At 37.8% G+C, this 25,056-nt stretch overlaps 1 protein-coding gene across 2 annotated transcripts; it reads left to right on the top strand.

Moving 5' to 3' along the window:
• The first annotated feature begins 1,302 nt into the window (after positions 1 to 1,302).
• On the top strand, positions 1,303 to 20,272 carry clcn7 (chloride channel 7). 2 transcript variants are annotated; one of them, XM_054607038.1, is made up of 25 exons: positions 1,303 to 1,546; positions 3,782 to 3,859; positions 5,195 to 5,260; positions 5,750 to 5,815; positions 5,969 to 6,101; positions 7,329 to 7,438; positions 7,935 to 8,015; positions 8,116 to 8,178; positions 8,487 to 8,570; positions 8,844 to 8,937; positions 9,406 to 9,470; positions 9,641 to 9,757; positions 9,849 to 9,903; positions 10,022 to 10,082; positions 11,916 to 12,057; positions 12,745 to 12,838; positions 12,994 to 13,166; positions 14,149 to 14,200; positions 14,413 to 14,540; positions 15,047 to 15,132; positions 15,920 to 16,052; positions 16,751 to 16,810; positions 16,903 to 17,079; positions 17,809 to 17,889; positions 18,046 to 20,272. In XM_054607038.1, the coding sequence occupies exons 1-25, from the start codon at positions 1,433 to 1,435 to the stop codon at positions 18,130 to 18,132; spliced, it is 2,400 nt and encodes a 799-aa protein (XP_054463013.1). In that variant the 5' UTR covers positions 1,303 to 1,432; the 3' UTR covers positions 18,133 to 20,272. The 2 variants fall into 2 exon arrangements, with proteins under 2 accessions (XP_054463013.1, XP_054463014.1); XM_054607039.1 differs by lacking the exon at positions 3,782 to 3,859.
• Positions 20,273 to 25,056: the final 4,784 nt, after the last annotated feature.

Below are 25,056 nucleotides of genomic sequence, written 5' to 3'. Positions count from 1 at the left end.
CCTACAGTAACATTTATTCATCTTTAATGTTATTACACGTGCTGTTCCTGCTTTCACAAGCCTAAACACTGTATGTTTTGTGTGTTATCAAATTATTAAATTATACCTTTGCATCTCCAGAGATGGATTGTAAGTATAACTCAATTACTATAGGCTACTAAAGTACAACTTTAAGGTACTTGTACTTGAGTTCATTACACTTTTTACTCCTATACACTTATTTGACAGCCTTATTCAGTAGCTGCAGACCAAGATTTTAATTACAAAACATGAGTTTATAAAATATGATGCACTTTAAAGATAGAACTAGCCAACAGTTGTTTTTATAAAATACTTAAATTTAGCTCCACCTGACCAACTATAAGAGAACAAAACTGCTTCTTGCACATTAATGCATCATTAAATATACTTGCATAATAGACCTAAACTATGAGGCCATTTTTCTGAATTCTGAATACTTTTACTTTTGAAACTTACATTTTGCTAATACTTCAAAATTAGTTTTGCTACTTTTCCTATACAAGATCTGAATATTTTTGCTGAACACTGGTGGATTTGTTAGCACTGATGTTTTTCGCCTATTCAACAGTAAAACTACAAGTCGCAGCATCCAACGCGCATAATAGGCCTATGTTATGAACAATGTAAGAGGCCATTTTTCTGAATTATGAATATATTTTGCTAATACTTCAATATATTTTGAGGATCTGAACATGTTCTTCAACACTGTTGTACCTGTAAGCGCTGCTATGTCTGAATTATAAATAATTTTACTTTTGTATTACTTCAATATTTTCGTATTACTTCAATATTTTTTTATTTTAATATCGCAGGTATGGCCTATGTTTATATGCTATTTTTTACTTTTAAAAGTTACATTTTGCGAATACTTCAATATATTTTGAGGATCTGAACATGTTCTTCAACACTGTTGTACCTGTAAGCGCTGCTATGTCTGAATTATAAATAATTTTACTTTTGTATTACTTCAATATTTTTTTATTTTAATATCGCAGGTTTGGCCTATGTTTATAGGCCTATATTTTCTGAATTATGAATATGTTTTACTTTTAAAAGTTACATTTAGCTAATACTTCAATATATTTTGAGGATCTGAACATGTTGTAAGCTTCATGTCTGAATTATAAATAATTTTACTTTTGTACCTATTTTTTCTTTTAAGCACTTTGCTATATTTGCCTTTTAAAAGTTACATTTTGCTAATACCTATTTTGAAACAACAACAACACAACTACAAATCCCAGAATCCAACGCGCCGGAACGGATCCTTTTTGGCCCTGCTGGCGAGCCGTACACCGCATCACGAGTCAGATGAGTGATCATGGGGAGAATAACAGATCTTAGCCAGCAATAACAGTCATTTATGCAATAAATAAGCAACATTTAGGGCGGCGAGCTACTGGAGGACACCATGGCGAACATCACGAAGAAAGTGTCGTGGTCCAGCCGGGCAGAGGAGTCCGGAGCGGCCGGGGAGGGGACGCCGCTGCTCAATGGCTCCGAGCAGCCCAGGCTCTCCAGACAGGTACTGTTAGCATGTGTGGCTAAGTTAGCATCACCTAACAGAGAGAAGATGCATGTGTTTTTAATGACAACAACAAGGTTTCTTTAAGACATGTGTGTTTTTTTGAATGCTGCATCATTTAATTAATTTGAATTTGCATTGCTGTGTCCTGAGGGTTCATGGTGGGGGTGTTTGTTTTCATGTGTGTGTGTGTGTGTGTGTGTGTGTGTGTTATTATTATATTCCTTTATTGATCCCCATGGGGGAAATTCAAGTGTTGCAGCAGCTCAACTACACAGACACAGACAATAAATACACATACTATACAACTACACAGACAATAAATACACATACTATACAACTACACAGACAATAAATACACATACTATACAACTACACAGACAATAAATACTATACAACTACACAGACAATAAATACATACTATACAACTACACAGACAATAAATACACATACTATACAACTACACAGACAATAAATACACATACTATACAACTACACAGACAATAAATACACATACTATACAACTACACAGACAATAAATACACATACTATACAACTACACAGACAATACAATACACATACACATACTATACAGCTACACAGACACAGACAATAAATACACATACTATACAACAAAATAAAGATAGAACAGGAATAAAAATGTACATGTATATCCACGTGTGTGTGTGTGTGTGTGTGTGTGTGTGTGTGTGTGTGTGTGTGTGTGTGTGTGTGTGTGTGTGTGTGTGTGTGTGTGTGTGTGTGTGTGTGTGGGAGGGGGGCATCAGATGCAACAAGAAGCTTTGTTTGGGTTGCAATGTAACTGGGTCATTCTGTGTGCTGTCACTTACTTTTGCAGACACCAAATTCCTTTAAGTTAACTTAATAATCACATAAATTATACATATTCAATAATTAAAGACTGTCCTTGCAATGGTAAAACTACATTTATTCATCTAATGTTCAATTTTGGCAGTGTATTTAAAATCCTAAGTTCTAGGAATTGTCTTGTCATTTTTATCATACAAGTGGAGCCTTTACTTTCATTCAAAACCTTTTTTTCATGAATTAAATCTCGTTCACATTTACATTGAACATTACAACATTGAAATAGCTCATTATTATTAACAATATCAAATTAATACCAGTCACACAGAATTACGTCATTGGTGTTAATGCTACACAAAACACTGAAAGTAATTAAATGACTTACATGATGCACTAAATTAGATTCAGTTACTTACACTTATAATAGGGTTACAGAGAGTTTTGCAGAGCTATCCACCAGCTTGATACTTTGCTAATTTCCTATTATAAAGCCTGGTATGATCATTAAGGACAAAGTCATCATTATAAGCAACCTAACAGTCCTAACTTTAGAAATGAAGATGATGATGATGAAGATGATGATAAGGCTCACTACTGAGACATATTCCCTCTGATCTGCAACAGATATAACAGGTTATATTATAAAACAGCCAATTAATAATATTAACCGTGACTCATTTTGTTAAACATTATACAGATACAGGATGAAGATTAAAGGGAGATAAAAATTGTTTTTTTCTCATTTTTGGGGGTGTTTGTTTTCATGTGTTATGGTGTGTGTTGGCAGTTTCAGATGCAACAAGAAGCTTTGTTTGGGTTGGAATGTAACTGCATGAAAGTAATTAAATGACTTACATGATGCACTAAATTAGATTCAGTTAGTTAAACTAATAATAGGGTTACAGAGAGTTTTGAGGATGATGATGAAGATGATGATAAGGTAACCTGTGTGACAGTGTGACAGTTCCCACTGCACTTCTCAAGTAATAAAATCAGGTTACATAAGGTCATTTTAATCCTCCACAATGTTGCTTTTAGTATCCTAGTGAACAGAGCACTATGAAACTACAATATCAAACTTTGATAATGTCATGCGCTAGTAGACCTTGAGACTGAATGAAGTCGTCTGTCCACCTAATATTGAAACAAACCGGGAAAAAACAACTTCCTTTTTCCTCCAATGCCAACAGGAACAGCCACCTCACGCAACATCAGGAATAAAGATGAAAGTACCCGAATAGCACTTCCTATGATAATGTACTTTTGTGCGTAACATCATGTGTTGTTAGGTTTTTTTGTATTCTATCTGAATATCAGCATCTTATGTGATGTTAAAGCATCAGCTCAGGACTTGCAACACAAAGCCATATATACATATATTTCTGTTGATGTCTGTGATGTCTGTAGCTATCGGGAGGAGGCAGTATATTTCAGATAGGCAGACTCAGCACGGTGGATTTGGAGGAGGAGATATCGTCGGAGGAGGTAAAGGCCGAAAACGCCATCGCTCTCTTTCTCTCTGTGTCTGTCGCTCGACTCGCTACTTTATCATCGCTCCACCAAGACCGTTAGCAACATTTCTCCACTATAATGACAAAAATGATCAACTATCATCAATTATTGTTTGAAAATGACAAAAAAAACGTATCAAGCTGCATGTTGGGGGGCATTTAAAGTAGATTATATGTAATTATGCCTCATGCTTAGGCTGAGTTTGTGTACACGTGGAGCCTTAAGGCCTAATTTGTGAGATGCAGCCTGAGATAAAGTTGAGGTTACAGAAGTTATTTTATGAATTTAATCTCAGTTCCTTCCTGCTGAATACAATTTTAGCCTAATGTTGAAGATCTGACCTGCCACTGTACTGTGGAGGGTTGACTCATCCAGCGTGCATGACAGTCATGTGTTTGGAAACTGTCGGAAGGTTTCCACTGTGATGCATCGCAAATGATGAATTGATGCAGGCCGTGTGCTTGACCCTGACCGCTCAACTATTCAGTATTTAGTACCAGACAAGACCTTTTCAAAGCCCCTTTTGTTGGAAATATGAAGATGTTTATATTCGTTTAGCTCTTAGCACAGTTTGAGGTAATTAGGCAATGAAATAAACAACATAAATGCCCCCCAAAACTCACAATGAGTCAGTTAAATTCAGCGTTTGAGATGCATGACTTTAGAACAAAAATCAAAAGCTTTAGACTGCGGTCAGTGTTGACAGAACAGTACAAGACCGTGTGACTGATGATTGAGGCTAATTTAACTGTCACTTAGCTTGACAGGACATCACATCCATTTCCTTTCCGTGACAAAACCCATCAGATTCAGCTCTCTTTGCAATGCCTGATGGGAATGTGATTCCATGCATGTGATCTGCAATGCTTGTTAAATGCTGTTTATTTGTTTACAGTATCTTGGTCTGTTTATGTGAATGTCCCTTATATATTTGCTTTATTGGCGTCTGATTGTGTGGCTGCACAGAGGGGCCACATCTGTGGGACAGAGGCTCTCTTTACATTGCATGCAAATGTGAAATGGGGTGCTTTTGATTTCCTTTAGCTGGCTTGTATGCATCTTCCATCCGCCTCATCATTTATGCTCCAGTTCTACGTTAAATGAAGTATGTCAAACCCGTCCTCTCTTCAAAATAATGTATTTTTTCTGCTATTTCAAATGTTTCTGCTGTTGTATTAAAAATGTTTGCTTCCTCCTAACTTAGTTCCCGGCTCCTTGCAGCCGCTCACATGATCCAAACAGGTCAGAGGTTAAAGGTCAGTGTTAGTGTGGTGATCTCTGTTTTTTTCTGTTTGTTTTTTCCTGCAGGACTCTCTTAGGGGGCGGCCTAAAGAGATCCCTCACAACGAGAAGCTGCTGTCACTTAAATTTGAGGTAAAACGGCCCAATGGTCAAACAGAATGCTGAATATTAGATGATTACATGATTTTTAATTAATGTTTATGTGTAAGATTTGAAACTTTCCTACAGCGGTGACACTTTGTAGGAGTTAAAAAAACAGGTATTGTTAAATAAAGGAAGCGCTGTAAACGGCAAAAGGAGTTGTTATAACACAAGTATAGAAAATGCACTTCAGTCCATGAAACTGTAACAACACGGTGGTCAACAAAGAGGGCAATAATCTCCTTAAGCAGAGTGGAAACTGGCAACAGTTCATCAAATCAGCTTTGTATTAACATATTTTTGGTTTGCTATGAACTTGCTGACATTGATCCAAAGAAGTATATGCACATGTCCGTTTTGTCACAAGATCTGTGTTTATCGTGGAGCATCGAAGAAAAAAAGCAAACATCCTCACCATTAATCTTATCTTATTATTTTAACTGATTAATTGTCTTTATTTTTGTGTGTGTGTTATTGCAGAGTCTGGACTATGATAACATTGAGAACCAGCTGTTTCTGGAGGAGGAGAGGAGGATGAGTTACATGGTAAGTAGAGCAGAAATAACCTGAATATATGTTTTACTATCTTAATATTTCTCTCTGTATGAACTCATGTATTTTCATTCTCTCTCCTCTCCTCTGCTGTATGTTTCATCTTCTTTGTTCATCGTCCTTTCCTTCCTCATTTTGTACTTTTAGGGTTTCCGCTGTCTGGAGATCAGTCGCTGGGTGGTCTGTGGTCTAATCGGCTTTCTGACCGGCCTCATCGCCTGTTTCATAGACATCGTGGTGGAGGAAATGGCCGGGATCAAATACAGAGTGGTCAAAGAGAGTATCCTGCATATTTGTACAAGATACACCAAGGGCTGCACCTAAAGAGTATTTTGATAGTTAATAAACCTACAATATTTATATAATTGAAAAGAATAATATACTATTCATAAAGATTAATACTTAAATAAAAAAATATGTCTTTTAATGAACCTTCCTGCCGACACAACAAAGTCCTGTCACGGACCAAACAGGCTGCTGTATACTGGCAAAATAACTAAGTGCATTTACTAAAGTACTGTTCTTGGGTTAAAAAAATGTTTGTACTTGTACTTGCCATTTTCTGCTACTTTATATCTCTACTTCACTACATCTCAGAGAAAAATAGTGTACTTTTTACTGCACTATTTGGTGCCTTCAGTTACTTTTCAGATTCAGATTCATAATACAAAATTTAAATAACATAAACATGATGACGTATCTTCATGGATAGAGATACTTATTGATCCGGTGGTAAAATTGTCAAACTACTCTCAAGAACATAAATAAAAAATAAACCCCTCCTTTAGCAGCTGAAACACTAAAGTGATAAAAACATTAATGCCTAAATAACTAGAAATAAATATGTATTACAGCCTTCATGATTCTGAAACGGTCCATTCTGCACAATGCGTAGTTTACTTTTGGTACTTAAAGTACATTTTGAAGCTGATACTTTTACTTGAACAGAGTATTTGTACACTGTGGTATTGCTACTTTTTTAAAGTAAAGATCCCAATATTTCTTCCACCTCTGGTTACAACAACAGAACATAATGGACAAACCGGTTTAAGTGTATTTGACACCCGTCATTAGCGCGTCTCATTTAACAGACACGCTTCCATTTTATTTACTGTATCATCAAACTTCTCTTAAATCAATTTTTGTCTAAATAAGGGAAGCCTCATCTACATAAACGGCTGTTTAAATCACACAAATATCCAGTGTTATATGTGTTTTAAATGTATAAACTGGATCTAAATTGATTGATCACAGTCTGTCTGAACTTTGCTAGTTTCACATCAGACAGATTCCCGTCACTGCAGTGGGCGGGGAAATTAAATCTGCTTTCCTTAATGAATATGATGTTTAAAGTGGATAACAGCCATTTGTCCCTTCAGTCATAACTATCATCTAAATGGAGTTCATGTCTTCACCATGCGTCTTAACTTTTTTGTTCATAATAACTAGTGAATTGACGCGCTGTATGGACTTTTCCAGTTTTTCCTTGACCTTTGACCCCTCACAGACATAGAGAAGTTCACAGAGGTGGGCGGCCTGTCGATCTCCCTCATCCTCTGGGTTTCCATCAACTCCGTCTTTGTCATGGTGGGGGCCATCATCGTTGCATGTTTCGAGGTGAGACTGGAGCAGATTTATTAAATATCATGAATCAAACTGGATTTCAGTCTGTCTTCCTCACATTCTTGAAATGTGATTGTGGAAATTTGAAGAAGTAAGTCAGTTTTGTGTCTTAATGATAATCCCTTCAGACAGATAGGGAAGTGAAAACAAATTAGCCAATAGCATGTCTTTACAATTTTAACTCCCAACAGTGCGTAATAGTGAACATTTGTAAAGATGAATACGCTTCCTTTTTCCCACCATTCTGGTTAACCACAGTTTACTAGCTGAGGTTTTATGTTTATGTCTTCAGTCAGGCTTTTTTCCCACCATAAAGTCTGCTGTCAATGCAATTTCATGTTAAAAGCACAGATGGATTTCATAATGCATATATAAACACCTCTGTTCACATCCTCAGATGCTACTGCTGTAATCATAATTACTGCAGACCTCTATATTCCATCTTTTCCTTCGACCTAACTCTCCTCTGCTTCTCCTTTGTCTCATCCAGCCCATAGCAGCAGGAAGTGGCATTCCTCAGATAAAATGTTATCTGAACGGAGTCAAGATTCCCAGGGTGGTACGACTGAAGGTACAGACACACGTAACACACACACACGCACACGCACACGCAGACATGGATGCATTTGAACCACTGTTTTTGAACAATGTTGTGTGTTTCTCCTCCACAGACGCTGGTGGTTAAAGTGTGCGGTGTTATCTGTTCAGTGGTTGGCGGTCTGGCTGTCGGAAAGGTAAAGCTGCTTCTCTCTAATGCACATTCACAATTCTCAATTCGCCAAAACGCTGCTGTCATTAGTCGACTAGAGTCAATGAAGCCAGATACACTACAAAATACACTACAGACATTTACAGATATCCTCATTTATAAAACACATACTGCACTGATGTCTTTGCTTTCATAGCCTAAAATGTGGGTTTTGGGAAATAAATATACATCATTTTCATTCAAAGTTGAACATATTGAATTTGTAAATGAATTCCCTCCTGCCATGAATTCCCTCTCATATCTGTCTCCTCTTGTTTACCCACAATCCCTCAGGAAGGTCCCATGATTCACTCTGGTGCTGTTGTAGCTGCCGGGGTCTCACAGGGCAGGAGCACCTCTTTAAAGAGAGACTTCAAGGTGTGTCTGTGTGTCTGTGTGTCTGTGTGTGTGTGTTTGTTTGTCAGGTTACTCCACAGAAGGAAGTATATTTAATTACAGTCTTATATTTACTTTTAATTGGAGTTACTTTGTTGCAAACACACCTGTATTCTCCTTTGACTGAAGTGCCTTTATACAGAATTTTAGATTTCCTTAATTCCTTAAAGTTTACATGTTTTTAAAATGTAATTAGTTAGACTGTGTTTGAGTAAAATCATGTAATTAGTAGTTAATGTTTGATTGTCTTTGTAGATGTTTGAATATTTCCGGAGGGACACCGAAAAACGTGACTTTGTGTCTGCTGGAGCTGCTGCCGGAGTTTCAGCTGCTTTCGGAGCACCAGTCGGTAAAAACAGTCTCACCAGAACACAGTATAAACATGTGGTTTGTTAATAATCTGCCTCAGTTATTTGGGCAATTTAGCTGCTATAAAGCCAACAATACAGCTGCAAGGCTACTAAAGACTGAGTCACCATCTGGTCTATCTGCAAGTCTTTAAAAAACTAAAGAAATATATATATAAAATGTATAAATGTGTGTATATATGTTTTTTTTTTTTAAAGCTGTAATTAAAAAAGCTGCCTTGTACATACTGAGGCTTTTCTTTTCCACCAGTTGTGTGGAACAGACCGCGTCTCAGTCTCTTATGTGTTACCGTCAGCATAGAGTGCGTGCAGTTTAACTTATGTGAGGTCGGTTAACATGCCAGCTATGTTGGCAAAGACACTCACCTCCTTGTCGTTTAAGTGGATCAAATGAATAATTCAGTTGAAATGCGGTTTTTGACTGTGATTGTGTTTCTTTCGGTCGACAGGCGGCGTTCTGTTCTCTCTGGAGGAGGGAGCTTCTTTCTGGAACCAGATGCTGACGTGGAGGATAGTAAGTGATATTGTGTTACGTATATACCCCCCATCAGAAACTCATTATCAACTGTCATGCGACGGAGAGGAATATATGAGTGCAGAGTTGATGGATGTGATATGTTGTCCTGTTCTCCTTCCCTATCTTTTCAATTCTCATCATCATTTTACTTTCTGTCTCACCTGCAGTTCTTTGCCTCCATGATCTCCACCTTCACCCTCAACTTCTTCCTCAGTATCTACCACAAAAATGCAGGAGACCTTTCCAACCCGGGTCTCATCAACTTTGGGCGCTTTGAGAATGATGTGAGAAACGTTTATATTATACATTGTGTGTTTTTGCAGCTGCACATTGTTTATTAGTCAGTGTAAAAGATGTACCTTTGTCCTTTTTCAGAGTGTGGCCTACAACCTCTATGAGATTCCCTTGTTCATCGCTATGGGAGCTATAGGTAAAATCTATTTTATGGGTCTGCACATGTGTTTTGCCGGGTGCACCATGAATAATATATTAAAAAGTAGAAGAACAGTATATCTGATTCTGTTTCTGTTCAAAAATCTCCTGTGCAGGTGGGTTACTGGGAGCTCTGTTCAACAAGCTCAACTACTGGCTGACCATCTTCAGGATCAGGTAAGGTTTAAAAAAGACCTCAAAGAAACACACAAGCACAAAACAAAATGTCACTAACTCAGTTTTGACAGAAAGGTCAGGTGACAGACACAGGGTAGGGTTGAAGATGAGGAAGTCTTCCCATGAGCTTCTGAAACAGATTCTCAGAATGTCAGCATCTTGTGATTGAGGTGTTTAAAAATAGTTTGCAGGGTTAGAACAGGTCTAATTGCTGGGAGAATGTCTGATCTGGGAGGAGACTTCTGCTAAGAAACCTGCACTTCCTGCTTTAGTGTCTGGATCGTACTTATTGTGCAGTTTGTTCGTCTATAGATGAGTTTTTAATATAAAGTTTTGAAATGTGCAAGTTTTATTTTATGACGATACTATTAGCAAACAGAAATAGACATTTTGTGGAACAGGAATCACATTTTCTGTATCTCAGTTTGTTTTGTGCAAATATGAGATTGTTACTGATTACGTGTATTTATTTAGGTACGACATTTAATCACAATAGTGGCTTTGATGAAGTCAATTTACAAAAGCTACATTTACTAGAATAACTAAAGCTTGTAGACAGAGATACCCTTTGATTATGGTGTTTCCATAAACATATAATGTATAAGAAGGGCAGTTGCACAATAATAAAGGCACAGCTGTCAGTAATACAATACAAATGAATCAACAAACACAACTGAGGAGAAAGACAGAAAAAGAAGTGTATATTATATTAAGATAAAAACAGAACAAATGACAGCTACATTGAAAAATGTAGCGGTTGAAAGAAGAAAAAGGAAAACATTTATATTGATCTGCTATGAACATATGTAATGTTTCTCAAAATATATCAGGGAACAATTCATTTAATTAAGAAACAATTCTGTACATAAAACTAGAGCAAATATTTAATAAAAAATGCTGAAATGTTTATTGAATGGAAACAAGCGCTGCATATTGCATTGTAATGTATATGGTGAGTTAGGGACGTATTAATTATAAATGAAAAGATGATTAAGATAAGCTACAGAGTGCACTATTATAGTAAAAAGAAGATATCCTACACTTGGTTTTACTTTTATATAATATGATTATGGTGATATTAACCCACTAGACATAAAACCTAAAGGGTCAAAGATATGGATCCACTGGGTCGCATGATGAGGTTTAGTATGTGAACAATTCCTCTGCTTGCAGCGTGAATATAATGAATATTAATTGAGTAGTTGAAGCCATAATTGGCCAATATCAGGGCGGATATCTAAATGATTTATGTGCAAAGATTGTGGCCTTCAAAACACTGAAACTAATCCAGTGAAGTCTATCTTCTTGTTGGGTACATTCAGTCACATAAATATGTATAAGGTGAGTCAGGTGCACAAACAAATGCAAGGGTGAGAGGGTAGGAGTAAAAAAAAAAAGAAAAACACATTAATGTTTGTGTTACTTTGTTCAGCATAACTGGAAATCAATAAAATTACGTTGGCGGTTATTTTTCTTGGTGTTTTCATATTCCATATCCGGTCTTGCTTTTGAAAATACTCCTCCGTCATCCGATACAGTGAGAGAGCATAAACAATAAAGTCTGTATTTGTGTCACAGTTTGAGATAGATTTCATTTTGCATGCATAGAGCCATGACGCCTTCAAAAGACAAAGTCAGATTTGGCAGAGAAGCTTTCGTTTTTCCACTCAGCTGTTTTTATAGCAGCCGGAGTTTCTTTGTCACCGGGGAAAGTCCGCACTGAGGATGACAACGTGTCGACATGTTAGACTTTTAAGGATAATTAAAGTCATTATGTGTACAATTTGAAAATGTCCATGTGTGTATATGAATATGTGTGTGTGTGTGTTACAGGTATGTTCATCGCCCTGGTCTCCAAGTGATGGAGGCCATGCTGGTTGCTGCAGTGACCGCGACAGTTTCCTTCACCATGATATACTTCTCTAATGACTGTCAACCTCTGGGGCCTGAACACACTGAGGAGTACCCACTGCAGGTGCACACACACACACACACACACACACACACACACACACACACACACACACACACACACACACACACACACACACACACACACACACACACACACACACAAATGTCCCCTTTGTCATGTAATGAAGCTAAAATGAAGGAAGTCAGAGTTGCATGGTGTCACAAGCACAGTCTCTTATCATTACAGCTTTCAGATGGACAATTTGATGTGCATGACTCGGCAAGTAAGACACCCACAAGTGCAGATTCAGATAAGATGAACCCGTCTCATAGTGAATCTTGGCACTTCCTATCTTGAAGTTCCAGACGGAACTGTTTCGGTTCAACAAGCTTTACCAGCAATAATCTCGTGAGAACAATCCTGCCGAAGGATCTAAGAAGTGTACAACAATTTAAAGCTATTAATGCACAACCGGAGGACGAACGCTACTGATTTTGGTGATCATCTGACTTTTTCCTTCACCATGAGGTTCATATTTGTGATTTTTAGTGAAATGTCTCAACAATTATCGGATGGATCACCATTACATTTGGTGCACACATCCACATGTCCCCCTCAGGATCAATAATAACTACATTGGTGATCCTTTCACTTTACATTTGGCACCACCTGGTCAAAACAAAAGCTTCAACAAAAACACTCTTTTTGTCTCCTCTAGTTGAGTCATTTTCTATCTCTGTCTCTCAGTTGTTCTGTGCAGATGGGGAGTATAACTCCATGGCAACGGCCTTCTTCAACACTCCAGAGAGAAGTGTTCGCAGCCTCTTCCACAACCAGCCAGGTAAAGCTATTAGTGAGGATAACTTTTTGTGCAACCAGCCTTTTCTACTTCCTTTAATTTTGCACAAGTGTAAGGGAAACATAATCATATTGTTAAAAACTGTAAACATGATTATGGTTCTCTAATGTCGCCTCTCATCCCTCTCGTTCTCAAAGGAACCTACAATCCGTTGACCCTGGGTTTGTTCACCTTGACTTATTTCTTCCTGGCGTGTTGGACCTACGGCCTGGCGGTGTCTGCTGGAGTCTTCATCCCGTCTCTGCTAATAGGAGCGGCCTGGGGGAGATTGTTTGGAATCCTGCTCGCCTCCCTCACCCCCACCGACCCTGTAAGTGTGTGTGTGTGTGTGTGTGTGTGTGTGTGTGTGTGTGTGTGTGTGTGTGTGTGTGCGTGTGTTGTGTGTGTTCACTCTGTAGGATGAGGACAAGATGACTCATTGAAAACAGACCATATTATGGTTGAATTAAAGTCCAAATACTTTGATTTTTAAACCCTCAATGAGACAATGTTTGAAACAGTTTCTGTCTCATGTCAGTGAAGTTTATCAAACTTTGGACCACATTTCTCATCACTACTAATTCAAATATTGGTATTTTGTTCGACCTTTTAGTGACTAATGAACTGATCAGATAGTCGGCTGATTGCCTTTAAATACAGATGATTATACTATCTCCTCATTATGAGGGAGGTAATGATTTATTGATGTCAAAATACTATTCATGCAACACAATGTGGGGAAATCTGACAGTCGAACTTGGTGATAGGAGGTTCACTAAACGTGCTTCTCTTTTCTAAACATCTCCGCTACTCTGTTGCAACTTCATCATTTCACACACTGACACAAAAAACAAGTGTATTTTTATCTCACTGTCGGCAGTAGTGCTCTTCACGGGTTGTAACATTTGTGCTCAAAAATACACAGAACTCTACAACCTGGAAAGCTGACTCATGCAGAAACGAGAAATGGCAGACTTGAACCCAAGCCTAGAGACACAGACAAGATCGTCAGCTGATTGCAATTAATTAAATTAGTTTACGTTAGATTACAAGTTGTCGAAACCAAACTTTGTGTCTTTCCTAATGCGCGTGTTCTAGTCCCCAAAACAAATGCCCAGAAATATAAATCTTAGAAAAATATCAACTGATAACACTCATGATTAGATCAGGATTGCATTACAAAGTGACATAACTGTACTTACAACATCTCAATAATCAAAAAACATGGATTTTGTTAAATAAGTGAGTGGAGGTTTTCCCTTTTAACTTAACTAATATTCCAGACTTTGCTGTTTGTCACTGTGTTTTGTTAGATCTGGGCTGACCCTGGTAAATATGCCCTGATTGGAGCTGCAGCTCAGTTAGGTGAGTAATGTTGATCTTCAACTTGATAGTGTTTTTGTTTTGTTTAGTGCTTAACAGGAAATAAGACATGGACCATATAATTATGATCAATATCAGTGACACAACCTGGCAAGATCTATCTATCTATTCTCAATTGTCTTTTTTAATTTAACAGTTAAATACAGATAAAAGATGAATGTTTAGTAGCAGTAACGATGCGCTGCTCTTCACAGGCGGCATCGTGAGGATGACTCTCAGTTTGACCGTCATCATGGTGGAGGCTACAGGAAATGTCACGTACGGTCTTCCCATCATGCTCGTCCTCATGACGTCCAAGATAGTAGGAGATTATTTTGTAGAGGTGAGTAAAAGAGGAATTTGATACAGATAAGAGCAAACCAAGCACAGTGATTCTCAGAAGGCTTTGAGTTTCTATCTCATTCTCACTAGAATATACTCAAACATATCAGTGTGCATACTGAAAATAATTAACTTTGGAATGTACTGTTGATGTGTGCTTTGGTAACACAATGCGGTACACAGCGGAAATGAAGGAGCTATTTACAGCTGCAAAAAAACATGTTGTGTTTTGTTGAAATGGCTCCTGAGAGTTCTTGAAAAACATTTTTTTTGTGTTAAATATTTTAAAATACATATTTCTTTATTTTTGTGTAAAGTCTAAACAGCAATTTCATTCTAAAGACGAAGTTTGATTGACGTTTGATGGCACAAGTGTCATAATTTCCTGTTGTACAAAACAGTAAAGTGTGTTGATTGCTAGTATAGGATTATAAGATTAAGATAAATATGAAGTGCACACTGTAAACAGTTTGGTCAGAGTCTGTGATTGTTCTCTTGCTCCTCCAGGGTCTATATGACATCCACATCAAGCTGCAGAGCGTTCCCTTCCTTCACTGGGAGGCTCCGGCCACCTCCCACTGGTTGACCGCCAGGTGAGCTCCTCTGTGTTTGTGGATGGATGCGTGAACGTCATGTTGACTCGATGATTGTTGAATTATATTCAATTCAGTCAGTTTTTCCTCATTCCCTCGTTACTTTTCTCTTATTGCCGTTTCTTTCCCCGCTGTCATTTCTGTGCACCAGACTTCCTCTCATGAAATGCTTTTAGTTTATGAACCAGTAAGGCCCCTCACGTTGGAACAGCCTTTCAGAGGATCTGAGAGTAGATGAAAATATTGATATTATTGTAAAACAGAAACGAAGAACCCATCTATTCCAGCTGGCTTTTATGTAGGGTTTTATAATGTTGGTTATAATTGTTTTTTATTAATATAGCTGGTATTAAAACTGATTTTATAGAGTGTCTTAGCGTGTTTATTTTCTATGGTTTTAGTATTTTTACACATTTTATTTCTTATTTTATTTTGCTCTAATTTTCCTTTATTAATGTTTTACTGTTTTACATAATCATTTTATTCAGTGTTGTATTTTATCTTATCTTATTTTTTTATTTATGTATTTTTTTAATTATTATTCAGTCATTAATTAATTAATTTATCCATTATTTACTAACTTAATTTCGTGCGCATTATTCTATTAATCTTCTCTTCATTTTCGTCTTGTTTTCATGTGTTCAATCATTTGTAAAGCACGTTAAACTGCATTTGATTTGTTTGAAAAGGTGCTATATAAATATAATTTGATCGGCTTATTGGTTCATTGATTGATTGATTGATCATCCTCGCTGTCCCTCTCCCTCCCTGTCTCCTCCACTTCTAGAGAGGTGATGAGTTCCCCGGTCACCTGTTTGAACAGGATAGAGAAGGTGGGAACCATCGTGGACGTCCTTAGCAACACGTCGACCAATCACAACGGCTTTCCGGTCGTCATGCAGGGCGCTGGTGGTGAAGAGGTATTGTAAGATGATTTGGTTTCTGATTTTTTTGGCCGAACCGCAGCAAAGCGAGAGCCAGCTCTATTAATGCCAAAATCTGACCCTGAGTGAGTTGAGCTGATGAAGTTACTCCATTGGTTGAAGTGAGTGATGATGTCACACCATTGGCCAATCTACCCAGGAAGTCTCACTTTCACAAAATATTGCAATTTTTGTAGTAAAGACAAAAAAATAAAATAAATGTGACTCCGACCTCACAAAACACATTTTTGTATTTAACTCTAGAATTATGACAGTTATATGTTAATTGTCATGGTTTCACACGAACGTCTAATAGGATAAAATAATGAACATTTTGGACGGATATGATTTTAAACTGCAACATGGCTGGTTGGCGGAGGAATTTGAGTTCAGGCATTTCTAGTGCAGGTGTAACCGAGTTTGACAAAAGAAACATCAACAGTAAATGTGGTTTTGTTGTCTCTCTCACATTCCTACCTTTGGTGGTTCAGCTTAAAAATCTTTTGGAAAAGATATTCCAGCTTATTATAGACCAGAGTGCAAAGCAGGTACAGGACCTTGTTTCAGGAAGATATGACCGCTGCTATTGCCCGCTTCTTTCTTGTATCGATGCCACTGTAGAATGGAAAAATCCCAGTTCAAATTCTCTGAGTATGAAAACTGTGAAATAACTTCTGCTCTTCTCTCCCATTCAGCCAGCGAAGCTCTGCGGCCTCATCCTCCGCTCTCAGCTCATTGTTCTCCTCAAGCACAAGGTAACATCAGCGATAGGACAAAAAGGAGGGTTGACAACATTTGCAGATAAATCTTCATTGTGATGATCTTTTAAATGTGATCGTCTTGCCAGGTGTTTGTGGAGCTGGCCCGGTCCCGGCTGACTCTGAGGAAGCTCCAGCTGAAGGACTTCAGGGACGCGTATCCCCGCTTCCCCCCGATCCAGAGCATCCACGTCTCCCAGGACGAGAGGGAGTGTATGATGGACCTCACTGAGTTCATGAACGCAACGCCCTACACTGTACCACAGGTAACACACACACACGCATGCACGCACGCACGCACGCACGCACACACACACACACACACACACACACACACACACACACACACACACACACACACACCAGTTCTTAACTTGAAAGTCGTTGCTGAATCAGGCTGAAGCCTTATACTTCCAAAAAAACCTTACTTTTAAGGAAACTTTGTTATTTAAATAATTGAACACTGCATTGTCAAAGTTGGTATTTTGTCTTTTGACATCTTTATTTTACCAAAATCAACTTCAAATGGAGTAACCAAGATTTTGTCCTGATACGGGCTTTGTCCTTTATTGATTAGAATGGTTGCATGTGAGGCAGTAAGTGCCAAATCTTGGCCAAAATCTCTCCTTATAAAGGATTAAGTGTTATTAATAGTCTATTGAACACAGTTTTGGTTGTGACAAGATGGCTGCTAGACTCATCTGCACTTAAAACCCACAGTTGTTTGATAGACGTAAAGGAGAACCAATAGCATTGATTAATGAAAAACAAAAGAAGAAGTAATGTGGAGAGGCAAAGTTTTTCGCCCGACAATGACGATGTTGCAAATGTTCACATACATGTCTGGTCTCAAGGTCTTTCACTTTTCTCTTGTTTATCCTAGTACAGTTATTGAGGGGTTTATTAAATCTAATGTTCTTTTTAAGCCTTTTTTTGTGAAAAGGTTGTGTATAAATGATTAAAGCAGAACTGTAATCAAGCGTATTGTTTTGCAGGACACTTCTCTGCCTCGTGTGTTTAAGCTGTTCAGAGCGCTGGGACTCCGACACCTGGTGGTAGTGGACGACGAGAACAGGGTAAGAGTGTTTCTCTGTTTATCCCAGATTGTATTTTCATTATATTTCCAGGTTTGATTTTAGCCTTCACAACATTTTATTGTTGCTGAATGCCTTAATGATGATGATGATGATGATGATACTCTAAAGTCATATTTGCTTTCTGACCCTCTACAGGTGGTTGGACTGGTGACCAGGAAAGACTTGGCCAGATATCACCTGGGCAAACATGGACTGGAGGAGCTTCAGCTGGCCCAGACATAGTACACACACACACACACACACACACACACACACACACACACACACACACACACACACACACACATAAACACACACACACATAAACACACACTGACACGCAGAGCCATGAACTATGACCACCTGATGTCTTGTAAGCTGTGTTGTCCTATGCAGGACACCATCAAAGGCCCCAAGAGGTCTTTATCAATCTTTTGATGCCAAAATGGTCACCATGACGACACAAGGAAACTTCACCTACAGGCCTGTGTCATCAACAAACAGACACATTTAAATGTCAAACAAGTAATGTAAAAACTGGAATATAAACGCACAAATTCACTCTGTTTGTTGTGTTCACACCAAACGAGAAGCAAATCTTTCGCCTCAAGTTTCCACGTCTCACCAACTATGGCCGAAATAACTATTGCTGCTTTCTAGATGTTGTGGGAGTCCCCGATACGTTGGAAAAACCAAACGGCACCCTTCATAGCATCATCCAGAGGCGCTTAGTAAATTATTATTACTTATTATTCACTTTATCTAGCAAGCTACATTCTTTTCACTGTTTTCTGAGTGGAGTTCAGATGAATTGGTGCTAGGCTATGCTATAATTTCAGCTGCTCCATAAACACTCAAAAATAACGTCATCAAGGCATAAATACGGCAGCGACATGACCGTTTACAGTATTGTGTCATCTATGTTTTATACATATACATTCATACACAGAGTTTTGACATAATGCTCTGGGTGAACATAGACGATCAGTATTTTTTTGCGTTGTAGGAGGAGAAGATTAATGCTGACTGGCTTTTTGCAACACAGCGTCACAAGAATTTCTTGCTCGAGTTGAAATATTTTCAGGTGCAAACTCACGTCTTTGCATTGACTTTTCATTTAAACGCACCATGCAAAAAGTTTGCTTTACGTTTGGTGTAAACACAGCACTACATCTGAGTGGGATGATTTACTTTGAAAGGATTCTGACTTCCATTCTTGTTATCACAGTTTGTTTGGGGGCTGCACGGGGCTTTGGTACACTTTTGTTCTTTTGTTTGTATTCAAATAATATGTCATGGACACAAAAGTAAGAAAATATTTGCCTTTATTGGAGGAATACTTCCTCTGCTTATACGTTTTCACGGAACTTACTCCAGATATTTAATGTATGGGGTAAAAGTTAAATCAGAATGACAGGATCTTTTCAAAATAAAACAACCTCTTTGCCAGCTGGAAGATGATGTTTGATCTGCATTAGCTGGTAAAAAGAAAACACTCTGCTTTGTTTTGTTCATACTCTGTTCTTATTCTGTCTCCTCAACGTCACATTAACATTATGAAGTGAAACATTTTCAAATAATTCAGATGATTGCTCTCTTTGTCTTACTGTTAAACTAAACGAGACATTTAAAGTGATTTTGAGCGAGTGTTCATGGTTTGTAGTAACTGACCATTTAAGTCTTCCCGAGACAAGTTTTTTTTATTTTCTGTTGTTGTGTAGTTTTGCACTGAGCGAATGCTGTTATTTATTGTTGAATATTTTTAAGTGTGTGGTCCGGGCTCCCGTTTGGTAAGACAGAGTTTTCACATTTCCCATAATTCAAGATTCAAAACGTTTGAAGAGAGAGGAGACACAATGGCCGCCTGATATTTTTTAATGTTTTGGACACAAGAAAGATGTGTTCCTTCTCTTGTCAGCTTTACTGATCATATATATATTTGTACTACTGTCAGTAAAAACATTGATACTCACAGGTACCAACATCATTTTTAACACCTCCAAATATTTGCACTTTGGCCTACTACGGAAATAAAACAAACTTATTTTGTAAGATACATAATAAGTGTCCCTCATGAAGCTATATATGAATGTAAACCGCTGTTTACCGCAGATCCTCTGTTTAATCGATTTATTCCTGAGTTACTCGAGTCAGATTACCAACCATAACATAGATTATAATAGACTTATTTAAATTTGTCAGTTTGTAAATCTAACATTTCTTCAATTATCATTATTTTGTTTCTTTGTGCACTTCATTGGATTTACTCTGATTTTGTCTCCGTTGTGGTTTTTGTTTTGATGTACGGTTCTAGATGTTAAAACATGGACTATGCTCTATTTTATAACCACTGGATAAGCCTTTTGTGAATAAATAAAAATTGAACTCTATTGATTGTTAAATGATTTGTTTGATTTGTTGATGGAAGACATTTGAACCTTTTGAAAAATAGTGATTTTTACTCTCCACGGTATTTATTTACATGGTGTTGATAAAACTCTCATAAAAGTCTTTGCAGAGACAGCAGCAGAGCTTCAAGTGAAAAACTCACTTCTATTAGCTGACCTTGTCAGAATCAAACCTGTGACCTTTCAAGTACAGAGCATTGTCTCCGGATTCAACACATTCATCACCATCACAAGTTTTTTGTGACTTCTGATGTCACTTTTCTCATTCTCCACTAGATGTCAGAAAAAGGCCACATAAAAACATGATTACTGGAGCTAAACACAAATGTCAAGTTACTTCAATACCAAAAATCAGCAGGCACTTCCACACATCGGCTCCAGAAGTCAGGGGCCCTTTCCCACTTTATTTATTTAAATTACATTTGAATCATTCCTGTCCACACGTTGCATCTTCAGACCGGAGACCATCCGAAGCATTTTTCCTTCTTGCACGTCTACAGACAAGCTCTCATTTTAATCTGTGCAGCTGTCTGCACGGCTTTGTCTCAGAAATGTCTCTCAGGTTTAACCGTGACCTGAACTAAAGCATTAATTTAAGCTTGAAGTCCATTTTGTAAACACTGATTAATACATTAATCCACATTTTGCAAACGGCGGAGCAGAGTGTGCTGTTTTAATAATTATTACATTTCTTCAGAGTAGCTGCATTTCTTCCTCAATTAGCCTTTAGGTGTCTGTCTTCTCATGTGATTTCGGTGCTCTTGCGTCCATTTTGGCGTCACTTATCAGACTCAGAGGTTTCTTCCATCATATAATGTTTTGTCCCATTATTGCTAAAACTATCCTTTAAAATCTCCTCCTCTCCTCTGCCTTTGATAAATTAAGTCAAATACCTGCACACATTTCTGACTCATCACCTGACAAAAAAACCCGTTACTCATTCCTTCATCCCTCGACAAACTTGATTACCACCCTGATTACCTCCATGAAGTGCTTATTCAATCATTCCTCGACAAACACCTTTTGTATTCATTCATTCAGTGTTGCCCCGGCGACTACCTTTACCACGTTAAATTATTATTCATTCCCTCAGAGAATCAGCGTCGGGGTTATTCAGTCCTTCTGTGGTCGAATGGGCCCCAAATGAGTCGAGTTATTCTTTCCACACTAAGCGGAGATAAACGTTCGCCTCCCAATATGATGTAAAACCATTTAGATGCTTTTTTTTACACGAGTGTATAGCTCACATACTGAATCTGTGTGTGTGAGAGAAAGCAATTACCAGAGCTCATGTACCCGCAGTTTAATGGAATAACGTATTAAATCAATGCAGATTACACCTGAAAATCCATGTGGTATCAGTTCCTGAATTCAATTTGAGGAGTGTTACTGTATACTCGAGATGACAGGAGAAAACAGGAGAAAGATTTTAAGACCAGCAAGAGAGACAACTAGCACTATTTGCCTGAAATTGTTAGTTTTATACTATGTTTTTTTGTATGAATCAAACAAACATGATATAATGTGTGCATTTGTGAGGATTTTTGTTACATTTGGACGGAGCCAGTCTACTTTATTGGACAGCGATTTCCCAAAATGTCAATCTATTACTTTTAATGTTTTCTTGTACATATTCTTCTTTGTTTACACTGTTTTCATAACATCCAGCTATATTTTTTAACTCATATCTAACTTCTTTTCATTCTAATGTTGTTGTAATTTACTTTTTCTATTTTGATTTAATTGTTTTATAAAATGTATCTTATTGCTTTTCTATTCTGCACTGATGTCAGTATTTTTTTTTATTTACTTTTTATACATTTAATATTTAATGTTAATATATATTGTCTTTCTATAATGTTTTTTTTTAATTATTATTCTGTTGTAATTTTTGATCAATCTCTGGCACAAGAATTTTCTTTAATATTAATTCTGTTCTATCTTTTTTTATCTTAACTTCTTCACATTCCCTTTACCTTCCAAAGAGTTTGGCATAACATATGTGTCACGAAAAATATATTTTATCCCTTAACATGCATCACAATAATAGAAATATCATCTCTGCTCTGTTACTATTATTTATCTAAAAAATGAATTACTCTTTATAACTTTGTCTCTGTCCTTAAACATAAACAAAGTTTGTGATTTCCAGAAATAAGAGCAGAGTGATAGCTCTTTAATTTAGTCTCAGTAACCAGTTAATTATGGGTCCAACATTTTAATAAATAATACAAACATATATATTTTTATGTGGGTTATTGTTTTGGAAAAAAATAAAGTATATCATCTGCGTAGCGATAGAGAAACACATACATGGTATCACATATACTGTGAGTTTAATGGTGAACATTGAGGGTTGAGCTGTTGGTTTCATGTCATGAAGATAACTCTTCACCTCAGCAGGTCGTTGGACGGAGCCTGCAGAGTATTTTATTATAATTTTCCTTTTTGAGTTAATGTGTCTCTGCATGACTAAACCCTGGGGGCTCTTTACGCTGAGTCACTCTTTATGACGCCATCCTTGTTCAAGCACTTGTTTTATAGATGCCACTCATTCCACCGGGTTCCGCTGCTGCTGCTGCTGATGATTTATATTTCCATAAAGAAAAATTAACATAATGGGTTTAAAGCTCTGCTTGCTTTAGGACAGACAGGAGGACGACCCTCTGATGACACTTAGAGGGCTGATTGGTAGGACAACGATATTAAATCAGATTTTACCGTTTTAAAATGATGGATTTGTGCAATGAGGCTTAAGGGTTTTTGCCATTTTGAAAGATTTTTTTTACCTTTAACCCAACATGCAGGGTTATTCCTCGAACCATCTGTGCAATGTTCCCCCCAGAGCCCTATGAGAGGTTTTACAGAGAACTCTTCTATGGTGAAAGGTTCCACACGGAGCCCTATGAGAGGTTCTACAAAGAATTCTTCTATGGTGTAAAGGTTCCACCCAGAACCCCACTAAAAGACTCTACAAAGAACTCTTCTATGATGAAATTGTTCCACTCAGAACCAGAATAAAAGGTTCTACAAAGAACTCTTCTATGATGAGATGGTTTCACCAAGAACCCTCTTTGGAGGTTCTATACAGAACCTTTCCCCCCAACTTCTAAGGGTGCTGACAAGAACCCACCCAGGAGGTTTTCTCGAGAACCCTTTCATATTACAAGGGTTTCATCTAGAACCCAGCCAGGGGGTCCTACTGAGAACCCTTTTATGTTCTAAGGGTTTTATCTTAAACCCTTCAGGGTCAGAGCTCATGTGCTGCTGCTGCTCCACCAAAAACAATCATTCTTCACATTACAGGTTTTTGGGGGGTTGTACACTGAATTGTGGGCGTTACTTTTTAACACCCTTTTCTTTCAAGGGTTCTTAAAAAGCAAATGGTTCTGTGTAGAAACTCAGCCTGTTTGGAACCTTATTTCTAAAACTGTAGGTTTGTATTTTTGACCCTTTCTCGGGCTCTGTGTTAAACTTTAAGCTTACTGAATGTGTGCTGTTCAATGATCAGTGTCTATTATTAAGACTATTACAGATTGGATGCTCTTAATTGTATATTTTATAAAATAATGAATAAATTACACCCAATCGACGCTTCACTGACGCCCTAAATATACATCAATTATTATTTTTCCTTTCTTCCATATTTATGATTTTAATTACTTAAAATGATTTATTTGGAAACCTAAAGAGACTGAAGAAAAAAAATCTAAAACATTTATATGATCAACAGTAAACCTCGACTGATATCTATTATTCAATGAAAAACCTATATTGACCCAAATATATTGGTCCACCTCCAGGCTGTTGCTGGAAAGCTTCCTCATGTGTTCTTTACCTCCCCCCTAATTTTCATTTTCTTACCAACTACACCAGCCGACATCCCTCATTTATCAAACTCCCCCATTTCACTAATGTCTGTGTCTTGAGTTTCCACATGAATTGTTATGTGACAAAACAAATATGGGTCAGCTAACAGTTGAAATGTGGAATTTGCCTGAAATATCGACTACTAACAAACTAATATCTGCACGTTTCTGTATTTATGGAAGTAAATAAATATGTGTGGGTGTACACTACATAAATACATAAAGAGAGAAGTTGTCTCACACACCCTGCTACATGACAGCTGCACAACCTCTGGATGACAGACTAACAAGGCGTGTGTGTGTGTGTGTGTGTGTGTGTGTGTGTGTGTGTGTGTGTGTGTGTGTGTGTGTGTGTGTGTGTGTGTGTGTGTGTGTGTGTGTGTGTGTGTGTGTGTGTGTGTGTGTGTGTGTGTGTGTGTGTGTGTGTGTGTGTGTGTGTGATTGTCAAGTGGGAGAAGCAGCTCCTTTTGTATTCAGAACTACAACCGACGAGGAGAACGTAAAAAAATAAATAAAATAAAAAACAGAGAAGACGAAATGATGAAGCAGAAAAAGATTGAGTGGGGGAAAAAAAGATGAGAGTGGGAGTCATGATTGAAGCATACTGCTGACAGGGTGTGGTCACTCAAAAGACAGAGGGAGATGAAGAAGAAGATGAAGGGGGAGGGAGGGAGGTGGGGGAGAAGATAAATAGAGACACAGAGAGAGTGATGGCGTGACACAGTGATGAATGGGTGGAGGGAGAGAGGGGACACCACATGAGGATTTGTATAAGTGATGAAAAATGACGAGGAATATATAAAATCATGAAAGAGTTGATGGGGGAGGGGGAGGGTGGGTGGGGGTGCGTGAGAAGGAATGAGGAGGCGAGGAAGAGTGAATGAGGGAGG

Source organism: Anoplopoma fimbria, chromosome 11, assembly GCF_027596085.1.
Source record: "Anoplopoma fimbria isolate UVic2021 breed Golden Eagle Sablefish chromosome 11, Afim_UVic_2022, whole genome shotgun sequence".
Lineage (NCBI taxonomy): Eukaryota > Metazoa > Chordata > Actinopteri > Perciformes > Anoplopomatidae > Anoplopoma > Anoplopoma fimbria.
This window is presented reverse-complemented; position numbering and strand designations above follow the sequence as displayed.